The 19,694-nt window shown below is 46.4% G+C and overlaps 1 protein-coding gene across 3 annotated transcripts in view; it reads right to left on the bottom strand.

Moving 5' to 3' along the window:
* Positions 1-10,697: 10,697 nt before the first annotated feature.
* The window catches only part of lrch4 (leucine-rich repeats and calponin homology (CH) domain containing 4), a 62,685-nt gene continuing 53,688 nt past the window's right edge, over positions 10,698-19,694 (bottom strand). For 2 of the 3 annotated variants that reach the window (XM_046328164.1, XM_046328165.1), the window contains exons 13-17: positions 19,075-19,135; positions 18,730-18,923; positions 18,066-18,203; positions 17,243-17,320; positions 14,642-15,870 (exon numbers count right to left, since the gene is read on the bottom strand). In XM_046328164.1, coding sequence (XP_046184120.1) covers positions 15,670-15,870; positions 17,243-17,320; positions 18,066-18,203; positions 18,730-18,923; positions 19,075-19,135 — 672 coding nt within the window. In that variant the 3' untranslated portion in view covers positions 14,642-15,669. Of the gene's footprint in view, positions 11,052-14,641; positions 15,871-17,242; positions 17,321-18,065; positions 18,204-18,729; positions 18,924-19,074; positions 19,136-19,694 lie in introns of those variants that run through there. The other variant, XM_046328166.1, reaches the window with a different exon arrangement.

Below are 19,694 nucleotides of genomic sequence, written 5' to 3'. Positions count from 1 at the left end.
TGAAGTATCCAGTCTAACCAGGAAAGGCTTTGATCTCCAGGGGAAATAGAAAGAGAGGGAGAGACTCGGATGTAAAATGTGGATGAACTCTCCAGCAGAAGGACTGGATTCCAACAGTAAAGATCACAAAGAAACATGGGTGTAAATATATATTGATGGCAATTATTCCCGAATGAGTGAGCGTTCATGTGCAAAGGATTAGCATTTCAATGAATATAATTATCAACTGTGTGTTTAGGGATCCCTTTTGTCTTTTCCACTTCTTTCTCAGTCCACACCCACCTCCCTTTGTCCACACCCACTTCTCAGTCCACACCCCCTTCTCAGTCCACACACACTTCCCTTTGTCCACACCCCCTTCTCAGTCCACATCCCCTTCCCTTTGTCCACACCCCCTTCTCAGTCCATATACCCTTCCCTTTGTCCACACCCCTTCCCAGTCCACACCCACTTCCCTTTGTCCACACCCCCTTCTCAGTCCACACCCACTTCCCTTTGTCCACACCCCCTTCTCAGTCCACACCCACTTCCCTTTGTCCACACCCCCTTCTCAGTCCACACCCACTTCCCTTTGTCCACACCCCCTTCTCAGTCCACACCCACTTCCCGTTGTCCACACCCCCTTCTCAGTCCACACCCTCTTCTCAGTCCACACCCACTTCCCTTTGTCCACACCCCCTTCCCAGTCCACACCCACTTCCCTTTGTCCACCAAGCCATCATATCGGTTTAGCCCACTAGGGAATCTTCCCTATTCTTGTTAGTAACATATCTACTGTTTGTTTATGCATTCCTGTGATTATTTAGTTAGTTAGTAAATAAATGATTTAGCCAATTGGTGTATGGATGATTTATAGTAAAGGCTGGGTTCGTGCCGATAACCAACAATCCAAACATTTGGAATGAGACGTGAGGTAAAGAATAATTCATTAATTAGAAGACTAATTGATCAGATATTAAAATATCTGAAGAGTTATATTCGTAAAATTATAACTTTGTAATCTGAAGATTTTCCGTGGTGCCCCGATTTCCTAGTTAATTACATTTGCATGATTAGTTTAATCACGTAATAATAATTACAGAGAATTTACTTGATAAAATAACCGTCTTCACTTTTAAAGATGCGACGGCTAGTTACCGAATGTTAATTGGCTATTAATACATCAAACTTGCCAGGCAGTATAATAACTATCTGCTATCTTACTAACTACCCAATGATTATTGACTTGATTATTCACATCATTCTTAGCTAGGTGGTATAGTCATTGTGCATTAATGGACTTTGTTAATTCTGGCTATCTACTCTCGTGCTATTCTGGCTATCTACTCTCGTGCTATTCTGGCTATCTACTCTCGTGCTATTCTGGCTATCTACTCTCGTGTGAATGTGCCAAAGCGCAGAATATCTGGTGAATTTAGGAATGCTCAACACCCGTTGAATATGGCCCATGTTAGTAAACATCGGCAAAAAAAAGTGTCATTAAATTGTTTCCAGCAGCACAGATACCAACGCTGTAGATAACATAAACAGCCAAATCAGCTCTGCTCGGGTGAGTAAAATCGTCAGAGTGAGGTGTTCTCTTATTTGTGTCTAGAAGTAGCTAGCCAACATTAGCCAGTGAGCTTGGGTGCATGACTGCGGTTGAGATCAACCCCCCATTGGCTAGAGCATCCAGTGTGCACTCTGAACTCAACAGAGAGCAAAACACAAATAACGGACAATCTGACACCACTCTGGATTTTCAAATACCCAGAGTGCACTCTGGCACTCCAGATTGAATTTATGAACACACCCAAAATCATAAAATGTCTAGCTTGTAATTTGTTATGCTAACAAGCTAGCAAGAGGTTGCATAGCAACAGCATTAACTTCCAAGTAGACAGGCGAAGCACTAGTATGATACCGTAAGTTTACAGTATACTAAAATAAACTAATAGTATATGGTATATACTCACTAAGTATGTAGATTACAGTATGTTAGTATGGTATTCGAACATAGCTTTAGTCTTATTCAGTGAGATACTTCTATTGCTCCTTTTGTAGCCAAGTGCGAGGTGGGAATGTACCCGTTGTGAAGTCGTAAATACCACTTGAATGCATTCACGTGCTTTGAACTCATTGAAAAACGCTGATTGACTAATGGCCAAGAAGTTGAGTAAACCATAAACTAAAAGTACAGCTATCATGGTTGTAATTTCCTTAGTAGGTGAGGTCAGAGGTCAGAATGTAGTAGAAGTGGGAGCTCAGGATGATAGTAACTACCAGATGGAGCGCCGTAAAGTGGATTTCTCCCAGTCGTACTTGGTAAATTCCCACTTTCCACGTGGTTGCGAAAGCAGCATTATTTAAACATGTTTATCATTTTGTAGGGCGTTTTTAATTATTTTGTTTTTACTTGTGAACTTGATTGATTGACGTCTTAAACAGACCCTAAAAAGAGGTTTGTTTTTAGTATGTTGATGCTCATCTTATCTACTGTATATTGTATTGTGAACCCTTTGTCGTCTGTGGGGTCAGGCCCCTGTCAGAACCCTGGCTACAGACAGCCTTACAAGGAGGTAGAACAGGCCAGTCCAAACGATGAACTCATATTGTCTATTACTTATACAGAGTATATGTTTACCTAGATACAATTCTATTTAAAATGGGGATATTGTTTATTCATTTATCCATAATAAATCCATAATAAATTCAACACAACATCTCCACCTCGCTGATCCTCAACACTGGGGCCCCACAAGGGTGCGTTCTGAGCCCTCTCCTGTACTCCCTGTTCACCCACGACTGCGTGGCCATGCACGGCTCCAACTCATTCATCAAGTTTGCGGACGACACTACAGTGGTAGGCTTGATTACCAATAATGATGAGACGGCCTACAGGGAGGAGGTGAGGGCCCTCGGAGTGTGGTGTCAGGAAAATAACCTTACACCCAACGTCAACAAAACAAAGGAGATGATTGTGGACTTCAGGAAACAGCAGAGGGAACACCCCCCTATCCACATCGACGGGACAGTAGTTTAGAGGGTAGTAAATTTGATGTTCCTCGGCGTACACATCACGGACAAAGTGAATTGGTCCACTCACACTGACAGCGTTGTGAAGAAGGCGCAGCAGCGCCTCTTCAACCTCAGGAGGCTGAAGAAATTTGGCTTGTCACCAAAAGCACTCACAAACTTCTACAGATGCACAATTGAGAGCATCCTGTCGGGTTGTATCACTGCCTGGTACGGCAACTGCTCCACCCTCAACCGTAAGGCTCTCCAGAGGGTAGTGAGGACTGCACAACGCATCACCGGGGGCAAACTACCTGCCCTCCAGGACACCTACACCACCCGATGTCACAGGAAGGCCATAAAGATCATCAAGGACAACAACCACCCGAGCCACTGCCTGTTCACCCCGCTATCATCCAGAAGGAGAAGTCAGTACAGGTGCATCAAAGCTGGGACCGAGAGACTGAAAAACAGCTTCTATCTCAAACCCATCAGACTGTTAAACAGCCACCACTAACATTGAGTGGCTGTTGCCAACACACTGACTCAACTCCAGCCACTTTAATAATGGAAATTGATGTAAAAATATATCACCAGCCACTTTAAACAATGCTACTTAATATAATGTTTACATACCCTACATTATTCATCTCATATGTATATACTGTACTCGATACCATCTACTGCATCTTTATGTAATACATGTATCACTAGCCACTTTAACTATGCCACTTTGTTTACATTACTCATCTCATATGTATATACTGTACTCTATACCATCTACTGCATCTTGCCAATGCCGTTCTGTACCATCACTCATTCATATATCTTTATGTACATATTCTTTATCCCTTTACACTTGTGTGTATGAGGTAGTAGTTTTGAAATTGTTAGGTTAGATTACTCGTTGGTTATTACTGCATTGTCGGAACTAGATGCACAAGAATTTCGCTACACTCGCATTAACATCTGCTAACCACGTGTATGTGACAAATAAATTTGATATGATTTGTCAGCTCAATGCTCTAACCATTAGGCTACCTGCCACCCTTAGCCACAGACCCCCTGCTGTACCTGTTTGAGAAACCCTGGTTTATCTCATACTTCTCCTATGAATTCTCCTCAGGTCCTGCAGCAGACACCTCTGTTCTACAGGCCGCAGGATATGCCTCACCCTGATGGTTTCGGCAATCGTTTCCACGGCGACGTCCCTCTCCCTCGACACCCTACTCTCTGTCAAGTGGTCCTCTACCGTCACCCAATCCCAGGCTTCCTCAGCTTCGATGAACTCACTGAAAAGAATACCCCCTCAGAACAATACAGACAATCCCTACCAGGGTTTTGACAACCCTCGTCCGAAGTCAGCGAGTGTTATATCAGTATAACTAGGTAGGCTACTTCTCCGTTTCCCCTCAGTATAACTAGGTAGGCTACTTCCCGTTTCCCCTCAGTATAACTAGGTAGGCTACTTCTCCGTTTCCCCTCAGTATAACTAGGTAGGCTACTTCTCCATCTCACCTCAGTATAACTAGGTAGGCTACTTCTCCGTTTCCCCTCAGTATAACTAGGTAGGCTACTTCTCCATCTCACCTCAGTATAACTAGGTAGGCTACTTCTCCGTTTCCCCTCAGTATAACTAGGTAGGCTACTTCTCCGTTTCCCCTCAGTATAACTAGGTAGGCTACTTCTCCGTTTCCCCTCAGTATAACTAGGTAGGCTACTTCTCCGTTTCCCCTCAGTATAACTAGGTAGGCTACTTCTCCGTTTCCCCTCAGTATAACTAGGTAGGCTACTTCTCCGTTTCCCCTCAGTATAACTAGGTAGGCTACTTCTCCGTTTCCCTCAGTATAACTAGGTAGGCTACTTCTCCGTTTCCCCTCAGTATAACTAGGTAGGCTACTTCTCCGTTTCCCCTCAGTATAACTAGGTAGGCTACTTCTCCGTTTCCCCTCAGTATAACTAGGTAGGCTACTTCTCCGTTTCCCCTCAGTATAACTAGGTAGGCTACTTCTCCGTTTCCCCTCAGTATAACTAGGTAGGCTACTTCTCCGTTTCCCCTCAGTATAACTAGGTAGGCTACTTCTCCGTTTCCCCTCAGTATAACTAGGTAGGCTACTTCTCCGTTTCCCCTCAGTATAACTAGGTAGGCTACTTCTCCGTTTCCCCTCAGTATAACTAGGTAGGCTACTTCTCCGTTTCCCCTCAGTATAACTAGGTAGGCTACTTCTCCGTTTCCCCTCAGTATAACTAGGTAGGCTACTTCTCCGTTTCCCCTCAGTATAACTAGGTAGGCTACTTCTCCGTTTCCCCTCAGTATAACTAGGTAGGCTACTTCTCCGTTTCCCCTCAGTATAACTAGGTAGGCTACTTCCCGTTTCCCCTCAGTATAACTAGGTAGGCTACTTCTCCGTTTCCCCTCAGTATAACTAGGTAGGCTACTTCTCCGTTTCCCCTCAGTATAACTAGGTAGGCTACTTCTCCGTTTCCCCTCAGTATAACTAGGTAGGCTACTTCTCCATTTCCCCTCAGTATAACTAGGTAGGCTACTTCTCCGTTTCCCCTCAGTATAACTAGGTAGGCTACTTCTCCGTTTCCCCTCAGTATAACTAGGTAGGCTACTTCTCCATTTCCCCTCAGTATAACTAGGTAGGCTACTTCTCCGTTTCCCCTCAGTATAACTAGGTAGGCTACTTCTCCGTTTCCCCTCAGTATAACTAGGTAGGCTACTTCTCCGTTTCCCCTCAGTATAACTAGGTAGGCTACTTCTCCATTTCCCCTCAGTATAACTAGGTAGGCTACTTCTCCGTTTCCCCTCAGTATAACTAGGTAGGCTACTTCTCCATTTCCCCTCAGTATAACTAGGTAGGCTACTTCTCCGTTTCCCCTCAGTATAACTAGGTAGGCTACTTCTCCGTTTCCCCTCAGTATAACTAGGTAGGCTACTTCTCCGTTTCCCCTCAGTATAACTAGGTAGGCTACTTCTCCGTTTCCCCTCAGTATAACTAGGTAGGCTACTTCTCCGTTTCCCCTCAGTATAACTAGGTAGGCTACTTCTCCGTTTCCCCTCAGTATAACTAGGTAGGCTACTTCTCCGTTTCCCCTCAGTATAACTAGGTAGGCTACTTCTCCGTTTCCACTCAGTGTAACTAGGTAGGCTACTTCTCCGTTTCCCCTCAGTATAACTAGGTAGGCTACTTCTCCGTTTCCCCTCAGTATAACTAGGTAGGCTACTTCTCCGTTTCCCCTCAGTATAACTAGGTAGGCTACTTCTCCATTTCCCCTCAGTATAACTAGGTAGGCTACTTCTCCATTTCCCCTCAGTATAACTAGGTAGGCTACTTCTCCGTTTCCCCTCAGTATAACTAGGTAGGCTACTTCTCCGTTTCCCCTCAGTATAACTAGGTAGGCTACTTCTCCGTTTCCCCTCAGTATAACTAGGTAGGCTACTTCTCCGTTTCCCCTCAGTATAACTAGGTAGGCTACTTCTCCGTTTCCCCTCAGTATAACTAGGTAGGCTACTTCTCCGTTTCCCCTCAGTATAACTAGGTAGGCTACTTCTCCGTTTCCCCTCAGTATAACTAGGTAGGCTACTTCCCGTTTCCCCTCAGTATAACTAGGTAGGCTACTTCTCCGTTTCCCCTCAGTATAACTAGGTAGGCTACTTCTCCGTTTCCACTCAGTATAACTAGGTAGGCTACTTCTCCATCTCACCTCAGTATAACTAGGTAGGCTACTTCTCCGTTTCCCCTCAGTATAACTAGGTAGGCTACTTCTCCATTTCCCCTCAGTATAACTAGGTAGGCTACTTCTCCATTTCCCCTCAGTATAACTAGGTAGGCTACTTCTCCGTTTCCCCTCAGTATAACTAGGTAGGCTACTTCTCCGTTTCCCCTCAGTATAACTAGGTAGGCTACTTCTCTGTTTCCCCTCAGTATAACTAGGTAGGCTACTTCTCCGTTTCCCCTCAGTATAACTAGGTAGGCTACTTCTCCGTTTCTCCTCAGTATAACTAGGTAGGCTACTTCTCCATTTCACTTCAGTATAACTAGGTGTATAACAAGGTGTTGATCGATGGGGCTTTGGTGTTTCTGTACAGCACAGATGGCAACTGGCTCATCTCAGCTTGCAGCAGTCTCATTCTCCAATAGTTCACAGAGACAACAGGAGACGGCAGCAGCAGTAGCAAAGACAGGAACCGTCAGAACCCCCCCCCCCCCAGGAACTACCTGTACTCCTCTTCACTCAGTATATGTCACTCAGTATGTGATCTAGTCTCTTTATGTTTAAGCTGTAAAGCTAACCAGCTTTTCCCTGTTGTTTTAGTTCACAGAGAGAACCCAGTACAGCATTATCAGGATGATGCCAGAGGAAAACCTGGCATCACGTGAATACACCAAAAGAGAGAGGTTCAGTCCTCTCCTCTACACGTCTATTCAGTCCTCTTCTCTACACGTCTATTCAGTCCTCTTCTCTACACGTCTATTCAGTCCTCTCCTCTACACGTCTATTCAGTCCTCTTCTCTACACGTCTATTCAGTCCTCTTCTCTACACGTCTATTCAGTCCTCTTCTCTACACGTCTATTCAGTCCTCTTCTCTACACGTCTATTCAGTCCTCTCCTCTACACGTCTATTCAGTCCTCTCCTCTACACGTCTATTCAGTCCTCTCCTCTACACGTCTATTCAGTCCTCTCCTCTACACGTCTATTCAGTCCTCTCCTCTACACGTCTATTCAGTCCTCTCCTCTTTTATTTACGTCTATCTTACAAACATCAGTGTATCTGAGTCGTACAAATTAAGTGTCTGTGTGTCTTCTCCCTGCCTCCCGAGGCCCTACACCCCTACAGATTCTCCCTGCCCCCCCGAGGCCCAACACCCCTCCAGATTCTCCCTGTCCCCCCGAGGCCCTACACCCCCAGATTCTCCCTGTCCCCCCGAGGCCCAACACCCCCAGATTCTCCCTGTCCCCCAGAGGCCCTACACCCCCCAGATTCTCCCTGTCCCCCGAGGCCCAACACCCCTCCAGATTCTCCCTGCCCCCCCCGAGGCCCTACACCCCCAGATTCTCCCTGTCCCCCGAGGCCCAACACCCCTCCAGATTCTCCCTGCCCCCCCGAGGCCCTTTATTTTGACAGTTACCTGTATATCAAGCATACGACTTCGGTGGTAATTTAGAGCAAAAGAACCAATCGAATATTGCCTCTCTCAAACCTAGTATACAAGTGAAGGATAAAGAGCCATTTGAAGTTGATCTTGAAGTTGTATGGACTTACCCAGCGCTGCCCAGAGTTGGTTTGACACCGTTCAAGAGTGTTGTGGAGTCTTGCAAGGAGATTTACATAAACTACAGCATGGAACTACAGTTCGTTTGCAATTTTACACACAGCATCGTACAATTTAATTGTGATTTAATTTTGAAGTTACATGTTTTGAAAAGCTAATAATCCACTTTTGCCAAAATGTACAAGAGTAAAATAGTTTGTTTTTTTGAACAATACAGTCGGTTCCCATATCTTCCCATGCTCATGTCTTCCCATGCTGATGCTCATGTCTTCCCATGCTCATGTCTTCCCATGCTGATGCTCATGTCTTCCCATGCTGATGCTCATGTCTTCCCATGCTCATGTCTTCCCATGCTGATGCTCATGTCTTCCCATGCTGATGCTCATGTCTTCCCATGCTGATGCTCATGTCTTCCCATGCTGATGCTCATGTCTTCCCATGCTGATGCTCATGTCTTCCCATGCTGATGCTCATGTCTTCCCATGCTGATGCTCATGTCTTCCCATGCTGATGCTCATGTCTTCCCATGCTCATGTCTTCCCATGCTGATGCTCATGTCTTCCCATGCTGATGCTCATGTCTTCCCATGCTCATGTCTTCCCATGCTGATGCTCATGTCTTCCCATGCTGATGCTCATGTCTTCCCATGCTGATGCTCATGTCTTCCCATGCTGATGCTCATGTCTTCCCATGCTGATGCTCATGTCTTCCCATGCTGATGCTCATGTCTTCCCATGCTGATGCTCATGTCTTCCCATGCTGATGCTCATGTCTTCCCATGCTCTTCTCTTCCCATGCTCATGTCTTCCCATGCTGATGCTCATGTCTTCCCATGCTCATGTATTCAGTAAAGATTCAGCCTAATGAAACTTAAGCACTAAGGATATCTTGTGCGACCTCGTATTTGACCCCTATCTGACCTACAACACCTTGTTCCATCTTTAATAACCTTTTCAAAAGGATAGTAGCACCAGACAAGATACTAATGATATCCCTATCCGAAATCGAATGATATCCTAAATCTGACGATATCCCTATCCTAAATCTGACGATATCCCTATCCCAAATCTGACGATATCCCTATCCCAAATCTGACGATATCCCTATCCCAAATCTGACGATATCCCTATCCCAAATCTGACGATATCCCTATCCCAAATCTGACGATATCCCTATCCCAAATCTGACGATATCCCTATCCTAAATCTGACGATATCCCTATCCCAAATCTGACGATATCCCTATCCCAAATCTGACGATATCCCTATCCTAAATCTGACGATATCCCTATCCCAAATCTGACGATATCCCTATCCCAAATCTGACGATATCCCTATCCCAAATCTGACGATATCCCTATCCTAAATCTGACGATATCCCTATCCCAAATCTGACGATATCCCTATCCCAAATCTGACGATATCCCTATCCCAAATCTGACGATATCCCTATCCTAAATCTGACGATATCCCTATCCTAAATCTGTATTATCAGTATGACGTAGTTTCCTAACACAAATCAGGGTGGACCGCAGTACCCTGTTTCCATGACGCTTGAGCGTGGGCACGGGGGTTCATTCTCGGCTTCAATTACAGCCGATAAATGCACTCCCCGACACGGCGCTTACGAGCAACAAGCCGGCTCTCGCTTCCGCCCGGGACGTGAGAGGAGTAGACAGGCTCTTATCTCGGTCTCTCTCTCTCTCCCCCAACACAGACTGACTGAGAGACACACACAGAGACATCAAATCAACTCAAATTTAATTAGTCACATCCACATGGTTAGCAGATGTTAATGCGAGTGTAGCGAAATGCTTGTGCTTCTAGTTCCGACAATGCAGTAATAACCAACAAGTAATCTACCTAACAATTCCACAACTACTACCTTATACACACAAGGGGTAAAGGGATAAAGAATATGTACATAAGGATATGAATGAGTGATGGTCCAGAACGGCAAGATGCAGTAGATGGTACAGAGTAGAGTATATACATATGAGATGAGTAATGTAGAGGGAGACAGAACGAGAGAGAGAGACAGAGACAAAGAGAGAGAGCGAGAGACAGAGAATGTGTGCATGCTGTGTACACTGTGTGTGTCTAATACAAGGGATGTGATCAGTCGGCAGACCAGTTCTGCCGTCGGGAGTGTGTGCGACGGACCAATTACTGCTGATTGTTAATTAGTCTCCACTGGTGATTGGTTCATGATTCAAGCAACAGATGATTAATTAAAGGGGAACATTATTCCCCCCACCTCCTCCTCCTCCTCCTCCTCTCTCTAATGTTTTCTGAGAACAGCAGGTTTGATTGTGATGTGGCTACAACTTCTAGCACCTCAGGAGGTCTGTGTTGAAATGAGGCCCTGTGTAGACAAATACAGTAACACGTATACAAAACCTAAAAGAAATACAAACATGGACAGTTTCCTGAGATTTTATTCTTCGACGTGACAGTGTAGTTGAGTCTTATGGGGAAGTTGTGCCATTCTCTGTATGCTACATATTCAAATGCAGATGTTTAAACAGCAAAACAGACATGGGCAAAGAATGAAAGAAAACACACACACGCAGCAGACTGCATTATATTTCATCCTGTAATGATAACTACTGGGTGCTGGTAAGCTTCTGAGCAGGCAGTTGTTGGGGCAGCCCGGTTGGGGCAGCGACGCGGCGGGGTCCTGACACAGGGAGGTCCAGTAGGGCTTGGGCGGTCTGGGCGACCCGCGACAGACCCTCACCGTCCAGGATCAGCTGGCAGGGACACAGGGTGTCCTGGGGTGGGAAGAGGGACAGAAGTCACACACACTGAACACGATCATGCACCTCGGGTTACAACCGAGCTAACGACTTGTTAACCTGTAGTCAAAACAACCATTACGGTCACACCATCTCAGTTACTTAAAGGAGCGAAAAACACGCAGACGTCCACTATACAACTTCAATACTTGTCCACTCATGCACCACATCCTCCCTCCACTGCTCAAACAAGGAACACGAAGTACCCATTTCTTTGTCCTCCATGGAGAGGAAGATGGAGTGGAGACCAATAGAAGAAAAAGGTACAAATTGGGCTTTTAAAAGGTATTTTCTTTTTTCTCCCGTCCTCTCCTCCCATCTTTGGAAAACCTAGAAGACATTACACTTCCCGCTCAACTTTCAAAAGAGGCGAGGGGCTCTTTCTCAATCCATCTTCGCCTTGATTCCTCAACTCTTCAAATCGTATTGGAGGAAAAAAGTTCAATGCATTTTGAGGAGAGGAATCGAGGAGAGATGGATTGAGAAAGAGCCCGCGAGCTCAGTGGAGTTGAGGGCATTCATTGGATAAAATCTCAGTAAGTGGGTGGAGCTTGTGACCAGTGACACTTGCGCATCAAATAAAAGACCATTCTCGTAGGGAGGTTCGTTCGGTGGAGGAGGGGATGAAACACAGGTTGCAACCTGGTTCGAATCTTATAAAGGAAAACTACAAATTAGTGGAGAGGACAAGGAGTCGAGAGGAGAGGGGACAAGGAATCGAGAGGAGACAAGGAATCGAGAGGAGAGGGTACAAGAAATCGAGAGGAGAGGGTACAAGGAATCGAGAGGAGGGTACAAGGAATCGAGAGGAGGGTACAAGGAATCGAGAGGAGAGGGTACAAGGAATCGAGAGGAGAGGGTACAAGGAATCGAGAGGAGAGGGTACAAGGAATCGAGAGGAGAGGGGACAAGGAATGGAGGAAAGACTTGAGAGCCCTGTAATTTATCCTCCTCTACTAACCCCAGTCCAAACATGCAGCGAGGGAGCAATCATTACCTCTGTTCTGTGAGCTGCTGCAGAAAACATACCTTCTCCACTTAGAGGGCAGCACACAAATGACAGTAGTAAACCTGGTATCCACAGGGCAGAGCAGAGTTTGAAGCGCAGGGGCAGAATGCAACAAAAGTTTGACGGTAGGAATACAAGTTACAAAAACAAAAACATTTCAGCAGCAAAAAAAAGCTGACAAATTCAAAAGCAGACGATGACACCGGAAATGGTTAAATTCCTTATTTAATAATTTCAAGACAGAGGAGAAAAACTATAGATTTTATATAAACTCATTTAAATACATAGGTATGATATAAATATTACAAAATTACAACAGTATTTCTGTTCAGTTAACATTTTAAAGAATATAATTCATTTCTAAACCAGTGAATATGGTAGTGGTTCCACCTTTTTTAAATTTATTTTTTATTTTTATAAAACTCATTTTGGTTGAAACATTAAATCGCAAATGCAATTTCCAACAACGACTGACTGGTTTTATGCGCCAAAAAATGATGTAACAAACAAGAGAGAGGAAATGGACATTTCCACATATCCCTCAGGGACACGGTAGTAGAAGGATGAGGAGTTGGGAACCAACTAAATGGCCACTCTTCTTGCCTACTTCATGCAAGGTGACTAAAGCTCCATCAATATGCATACGCCACCGTCCTATGAACAAGTCCTGATTACAGTATTAGGACGACACACCTCAAATACAAGGTGAAATGGTGCCTATTTACAGAGAGTGTGTGTGTGTGTGTGTAAATTGTATTACACCTCCTCAGTATTTTTGACAATGGTGTCTTTTTGTCGGCACTAAAACAAAGTCTATGTGGGAAAACAAAATGCCATTTTTGGATAACTGCCGAAAATAAGGTCAGAGGTTTAAAAAAAAAAAAAACACGCAGGTCTTGTTCTACGAGAGAACCTTCATCGGCTAACGTCGCTTTGTGAATTTAGATTTATGGAGTAAAAACAAAAATCGCAGATAAACGCTTCATAATATCAGTTAGTTAACATGACTTCTCTCTCAAAAGCCTGCGTCAACCTTACGTGTTATAACCCCCCTATTTCCTTCCCCATTCATTTTGCCCATTGAAAAAGGCTAAACGAACCAGACCACAAGCTGACAAACTCTATTAGCTTGGATATCAGAGTTTTCACGGAACACTCAGTAAGCTATGACACAGCCTTACGCTGGAGAAAGCGGAGGCCTCAACAATGCACACACACACAAAAACAAAAACACAGCTTCCCAACAGTACCCAGAACAACATTGTACACAATAGGGCTGATGGGAAATGTAGTGCCTAAACTGGAAAGAGCAGGTCACATGACAGTTAATTCAGACTTAAGTTAATTATCTGACTGATCGAAGCTAACCATTATCTTCATCTAAATGTTTATTCGAGCGAGCTTTGGAGAAGTGGTCCCATTGAACGGCTACGACCAGTGACTCAATCAGGAAGCGAATTAAACCAATTGATTTCAGTTAGCTTTTATCTATGAGGCCAATGCTCTTTCCCCCCAGCACTGCAACAAACAGAAAATACAATAAAAACACAAAAAACATTAAAAAATATATATAAATAAGACAAAAATAATTTAATTAGTTGTTTACATTTTTACAAACATGAAGCATGTTAAGCCGGTGACCAAACAAACAACAAAAAATAAGTAAAATAAATCATTACAAGCTTGGAAATGTTTCTGTACCATCAGGTTTAAAAAAGCATTGGGGATAGCAGTCGGTGTAATGTAGTGTGTAGCAACACCGCCCCCTGGTGGTCACGGTCAGACATGGCAGGCAGAAACCAGTGGAAGGCGTTGGTCATTGAGTACTCTTACTGGCAGATATAACAGGCACCAATGATTGGTCTCATTCCCCCCCCCCCCCCCAAAATGGCTTCCATGAGAATAATGTCTTAATGCTTTCAGCAAAATGTTGGGAGTCTAGGTCACAAAATGTCCTCTTATCTTATTTGATAAACGTTGTCCTTTCCTGTTTTGTAATCTCCTCAAGGGTTACAATGGGTTTTCCCAATTCTCTGAGTACAGGGCGTTTTCCCTCACTGAAGACAGGACATCGTCAGACAGAGAGACAGGACATCGTCAGACAGAGAGACAGGACATCGTCAGACAGAGAGACAGGACATCGTCAGACAGAGAGACAGGGCATCGTCAGACAGAGAGACAGGGCATCGTCAGACAGAGAGACAGGGCATCGTCAGACAGAGAGACAGGACATCGTCAGACAGAGAGACAGGACATCGTCAGACAGAGAGACAGGACATCGTCAGACAGAGAGACAGGACATCGTCAGACAGAGAGACAGGACATCGTCAGACCGAGAGACAGGGCATCGTCAGACCGAGAGACAGGGCATCGTCAGACAGAGAGACAGGGCATCGTCAGACAGAGAGACAGGGCATCGTCAGACAGAGAGACAGGGCATCGTCAGACAGAGAGACAGGGCATCGTCAGACAGAGAGACAGGAGCATCGTCAGACAGAGAGACAGGACATCGTCAGACAGAGAGACAGGACATCGTCAGACAGAGAGACAGGACATCGTCAGACAGAGAGACAGGACATCGTCAGACAGAGAGACAGGACATCGTCAGACAGAGAGACAGGACATCGTCAGACAGAGAGACAGGACATCGTCAGACAGAGAGACAGGACATCGTCAGACAGAGACATGCTGTGCATTAGAGGGGTAACAGTAGTCATGTAGGGAAGCCCTTTAAAAATATAAATGAGTGTTTCTGCATTAGAACTAACGGTTTAACTAAAGAGTATTTCTCTGCGAATCATTCATAGAGGTTGTGATGTTGGAAAGGGCCCCTCTTACCTAAAGGGTATTTCTCTGCTAATCATTCAAAGAGGTTGTGATGTTTGAAAGGGCCCCTCTTACCTAAAGGTTATGTCAGACGACTTCAATATGGGCCAGAGCCAATCTCTCAAAGTTAAAGGGCATGATTTCAGTGGTTGTTTTATGAATCACATGGTTCCATGTTGTGCTCAACCACACCAGCTGTTGTACGTACACACTGTGTGTTCTGCTGTGGCTGTGGCTGTGGCTGTGTGTGTGTGTGTGTGTGTGTGTGTGTGTGTGTGTGTGTGTGTGTGTGTGTGTGTGTGTGTGTGTGTGTGTGTGTGTGTGTGTGTGTGTGTGTGTGTGTGTGTGTGTGTGTGTGTGTGTGTGTGTGTGTGTGTGTACTGTTGTCACGTTGGGTGCGTCTTTGACAGCTGTGAGGCTGGAGGGGGTAGCTGACAGTCCTTCCTGTGTTGTGAGGCTCGTCTCTCACTCTGCATACCTCATGCCAGGACAGCTGCGAGTGTGTGTGTGTGTGTGTGTGCGCGTGTGTTTATGAAATCATGGTGGATTATTTAAGTCCAGGTTGTCTGTGAATGTTCGCATTGGTGGTCAAATTCACATCAGTCCGAGAGCTCACACACACACACACACACACACACACACACACACACACACACACACACACACACACACACACACACACACACACACACACACACACACACACACACACACACACACACACACACACACACACACACACACACACACACACACTATCTATGAGACCAGGTGGTAGTACAGTGTGTACAGCAGGATCATGACCAGGCTGTAGAAGACCAAGAAGCCCTCTGAGAGCAGTGAGGAGTAGGGGCTGTAGGGGCTGTCCCCCTCTACCTCACATTTCACCAGGGCCTCCACACAGCGCAGCACAGCAGGCAGCTTACAGAGATACACATCAGACAACACACACACCTCCGTCTGATAGAGAGAGAGAGGGGAAGATCGGGTTGGAAAGGAGATGAATGGAAGATGTCAGATACCAGAGAGAGAGAGAGAGGAAGATCGGGTTGGAAAGGAGATGAATGGAAGATGTCAGATAACAGAGAGAGAGAGAGAGAGGAAGATGTCAGATAACCGAGAGAGAGAGAGAGAGAGAGAGAGAGAGAGAGATGTCAGATAACCGAGAGAGAGAGAGAGAGAGAGAGAGGAAGATGTCAGATAACCGAGAGAGAGGTGGTAGTAGAGTGTGACAGCAGGATCATGACCAGGCTGTCAGATAACCAGAAGCCCTCTGAGAGCAGTGAGGAGTAGACAGAGACAGAGAGAGAGGCTGTCCCCTCTAAGATTTCACCAGGGCCTCCACACAGCGCAGCACAGCAGATAACCGAGAGAGAGAGAGAGAGAGAGACACAGAGACAGAGAGAGAGAGAGATGTCAGATAACCGAGAGAGAGAGAGACAGATGTCAGATAACCGAGAGAGAGAGAGACAGATGTCAGATAACCGAGAGGAGAGAAGACAGATGGAAGGATGAATGGAAGATACCAGAGAGAGAGAGAGAGAGAGAGAGATGTCAGATAACCGAGAGAGAAAGGAGATGAATGGAAGATGTCAGATAACAGAGAGAGAGAGAGAGAGAGATGTCAGATAACCGAGAGAGAGAGAGAGATGTCAGATAACCAAGAGAGACAGAGATGTCAGATACAGAGAGGAAGATGAGAGAGAGAGAGAGATGTCAGATAACACAGAGACAGAGAGAGAGAGAGAGGAAGATGTCAGATAACCGAGAGAGAGAGAGAGAGACAGATGTCAGATAACCGAGAGGGAGAGAGAGACAGATGTCAGATAACCGAGAGGGAGAGAGGGAAGGATGTCAGATACCAGAGAGAGAGAGAGAGAGAGAGAGACAGATGTCAGATAACCGAGAGAGAGAGAGAGAGACAGATGTCAGATAAGAGAGAGAGAGAGAGAGAGAGAGAGAGAGAGAGAGAGAGAGAGAGAGAGAGAGAGAGAGACAGATGTCAGATAACCAAGAGAGAGAGAGAGAAGGATGTCAGATACCAGAGAGCGAGAGAGAGAGAGAGAGAGAGAGAGAGAGAGAGATGAAGATGACAGAAAACAGAGAGAGAGAGATGAAGATGACATAACAGAGAGACAAAGGCAAACATAATTAGCTTCAAGCACAGAAGGACAACGCAACAAGTAGCTAACAAAAAACTGTTTGTAACTGGATCATCTCAGAGCTGAGAAAAACACTAACATACGTGACCAAGGAGACACCATGGCACGTGATGAACCATAGAGAGAACAAAAAGGAGGGAATTGAAGGGTGGAAAGGAACGAGTCCTTACCTCAGGGACCCCCAGCCTACGACAGGCTGAGATGAAGTTCTCCACGTTGAGACGACACTTGGCCGTGCTCAGCTTTGGCTGAAGAGACAGAGAGACCGAACATCAGGCAGAGTCGACTACACAGACAGACCCAGGCAGAGTCGACTACACAGACAGACCCAGGCAGAGTCGACTACACAGACAGACCCAGGCAGAGTCGACTACACAGACAGACCCAGGCAGAGTCGACTACACAGACAGACCCAGGCAGAGTCGACTACACAGACAGACCCAGGCAGAGTCGACTACACAGACAGACCCAGGCAGAGTCGACTACACAGACAGACCCAGGCAGAGTCGACTACACAGACAGACCCAGGCAGAGTCGACTACACAGACAGACCCAGGCAGAGTCGACTACACAGACAGACCCAGGCAGAGTCGACTACACAGACACCGGCAGAGTCGACTACACAGACACCGGCAGAGTCGACTACACAGACACCGGCAGAGTCAACTACACAGACACCGGCAGAGTCAACTACACAGACACCGGCAGAGTCAACTACACAGACACCGGCAGAGTCAACTACACAGACACCGGCAGAGTCAACTACACAGACAGACCCAGGCAGAGTCAACTACACAGACAGACCCAGGCAGAGTCAACTACACAGACACCGGCAGAGTCAACTACACAGACACCGGCAGAGTTGACACAGACAGACACATCATCACAACAAATACCATATTTATTAACTTGTTTTGATCAAATCAAGTCCCAGTCCATGTATTGATCCTAGACTGAGTAGAATTGTACAGTAAATGTCTGGAATTGACTTACCACTGCTGGGGAGGGAATGTGGATGATGGACACAGCGCGAGGCCGCACGTGATTGGCCAGCTGGCAGAGGACCGTTCCATTGGACAACGCCTCACCTAGATCCTCTGGCAGGACGGTCTTTAACCTCGACTCCAGAGTCTGACAGAGAGAGAGAGAGAGGTACAGAGATGGACCGGGGGGTGAGAGGTACAGAGATGGACCGGGAGGGGGGAAGAGGGAGAGTATCAGAGATGGACCGGGGGGTGAGAGGTACAGAGATGGACCGGGAGGGGGGGCAGAGGGAGAGTATCAGAGATGGACCGGGGGGTGAGAGGTACAGAGATGGACCGGGAGGGGGGGGGCAGAGGGAGAGTATCAGAGATGGAGGATGGAGGGGGTTAAATAAGTACAACCTATATTTATATATATATATTTATTTTCCCTTTAGCACATCACCACAACACTGTATATAGACATATGACATTTGAAATGTCTTTATTCTTTCTGAACTTTTGTGAGTGTAATGTTTAACGCATTTAAAAATAAAAATACATATATTTCACTTGCTTTAGCAATGTTAACATATATTTCCCATGCTAAAAATAAAAAAGCCACTTCAATTGATAGAGTATAAGTGGAGAGGCATTAAAGAGAAAGAAGAGGTTAGGTAGGAGGTAGACCGTACCTTACGTAGCTGTACTACATCTGGTCTCAACACGGAGCGAGACTCAGAGCGGCCTGCCTCCACCAGACTCTGTGTGGAGCCTGAGATGGAGAACTGACTCTTCACGCTGCAGCGGGACGAGGTGCGGAACAGGAAACTGTTGGGTTTCTGACTCAGGCCTGGAGGGGACGACGCGTTGGGAGACGACGGAACGTCTGATACACACACGCGCACGTGCACACACACACACACACACACACACACACACACACACACACACACACACACACACACACACACGTTGTGGTAACTACCATCGGCGTTGTCTGTACTAGGAGATTGCAGGTGAACCGTATTGGTGCGTACCTGATCGGCTAACAGAGCGCTGAACCGGTGCCGTTTGAGACAGTGACATCTGATCTGCACTCTGTTGAAGGGGAAGTGAGGCAATTACATGATTTACATCAGGTGTGGATTATACAGCCTGGGTGACCTGGGACCGGGCTACGGGAGGAGGAGGAGGCGACGACCTGGGACCGGGCTACGGGAGGAGGAGGAGGCGACGACCTGGGACCAGGCTATAGGAGGAGGAGACGACCTGGGACCGGGCTACGGGAGGAGGGGCCGACGACCTGGGACCGGGCTACGGGAGGAGGAGCCGAAGACCTGGGACCGGGCTACGGGAGGAGGGGCCGACGACCTGGGACCGGGCTACGGGAGGAGGGGCCGACGACCTGGGACCGGGCTATAGGAGGAGGAGACGACCTGGGACCGGGCTATAGGAGGAGGAGACGACCTGGGACCGGGCTATAGGAGGAGGCGACCTGGGACCGGGCTATAGGAGGAGGCGACCTGGGACCGGGCTATAGGAGGAGGAGCCGACCTGGGACCGGGCTACAGGAGGAGGAGCCGACCTGGGACAGTGCTATAGGAGGAGGAGAAGAGGACCTGGGACCGGGCTATAGGAGGAGGAGACGACCTGGGAC

Source organism: Oncorhynchus gorbuscha, linkage group LG25 (genome assembly GCF_021184085.1).
Source record: "Oncorhynchus gorbuscha isolate QuinsamMale2020 ecotype Even-year linkage group LG25, OgorEven_v1.0, whole genome shotgun sequence".
NCBI classification, from domain to species: domain Eukaryota; kingdom Metazoa; phylum Chordata; class Actinopteri; order Salmoniformes; family Salmonidae; genus Oncorhynchus; species Oncorhynchus gorbuscha.
The sequence above is the reverse complement of the archived record's forward strand: the minus strand, read 5'-3'. Positions and strand labels throughout refer to the sequence as shown.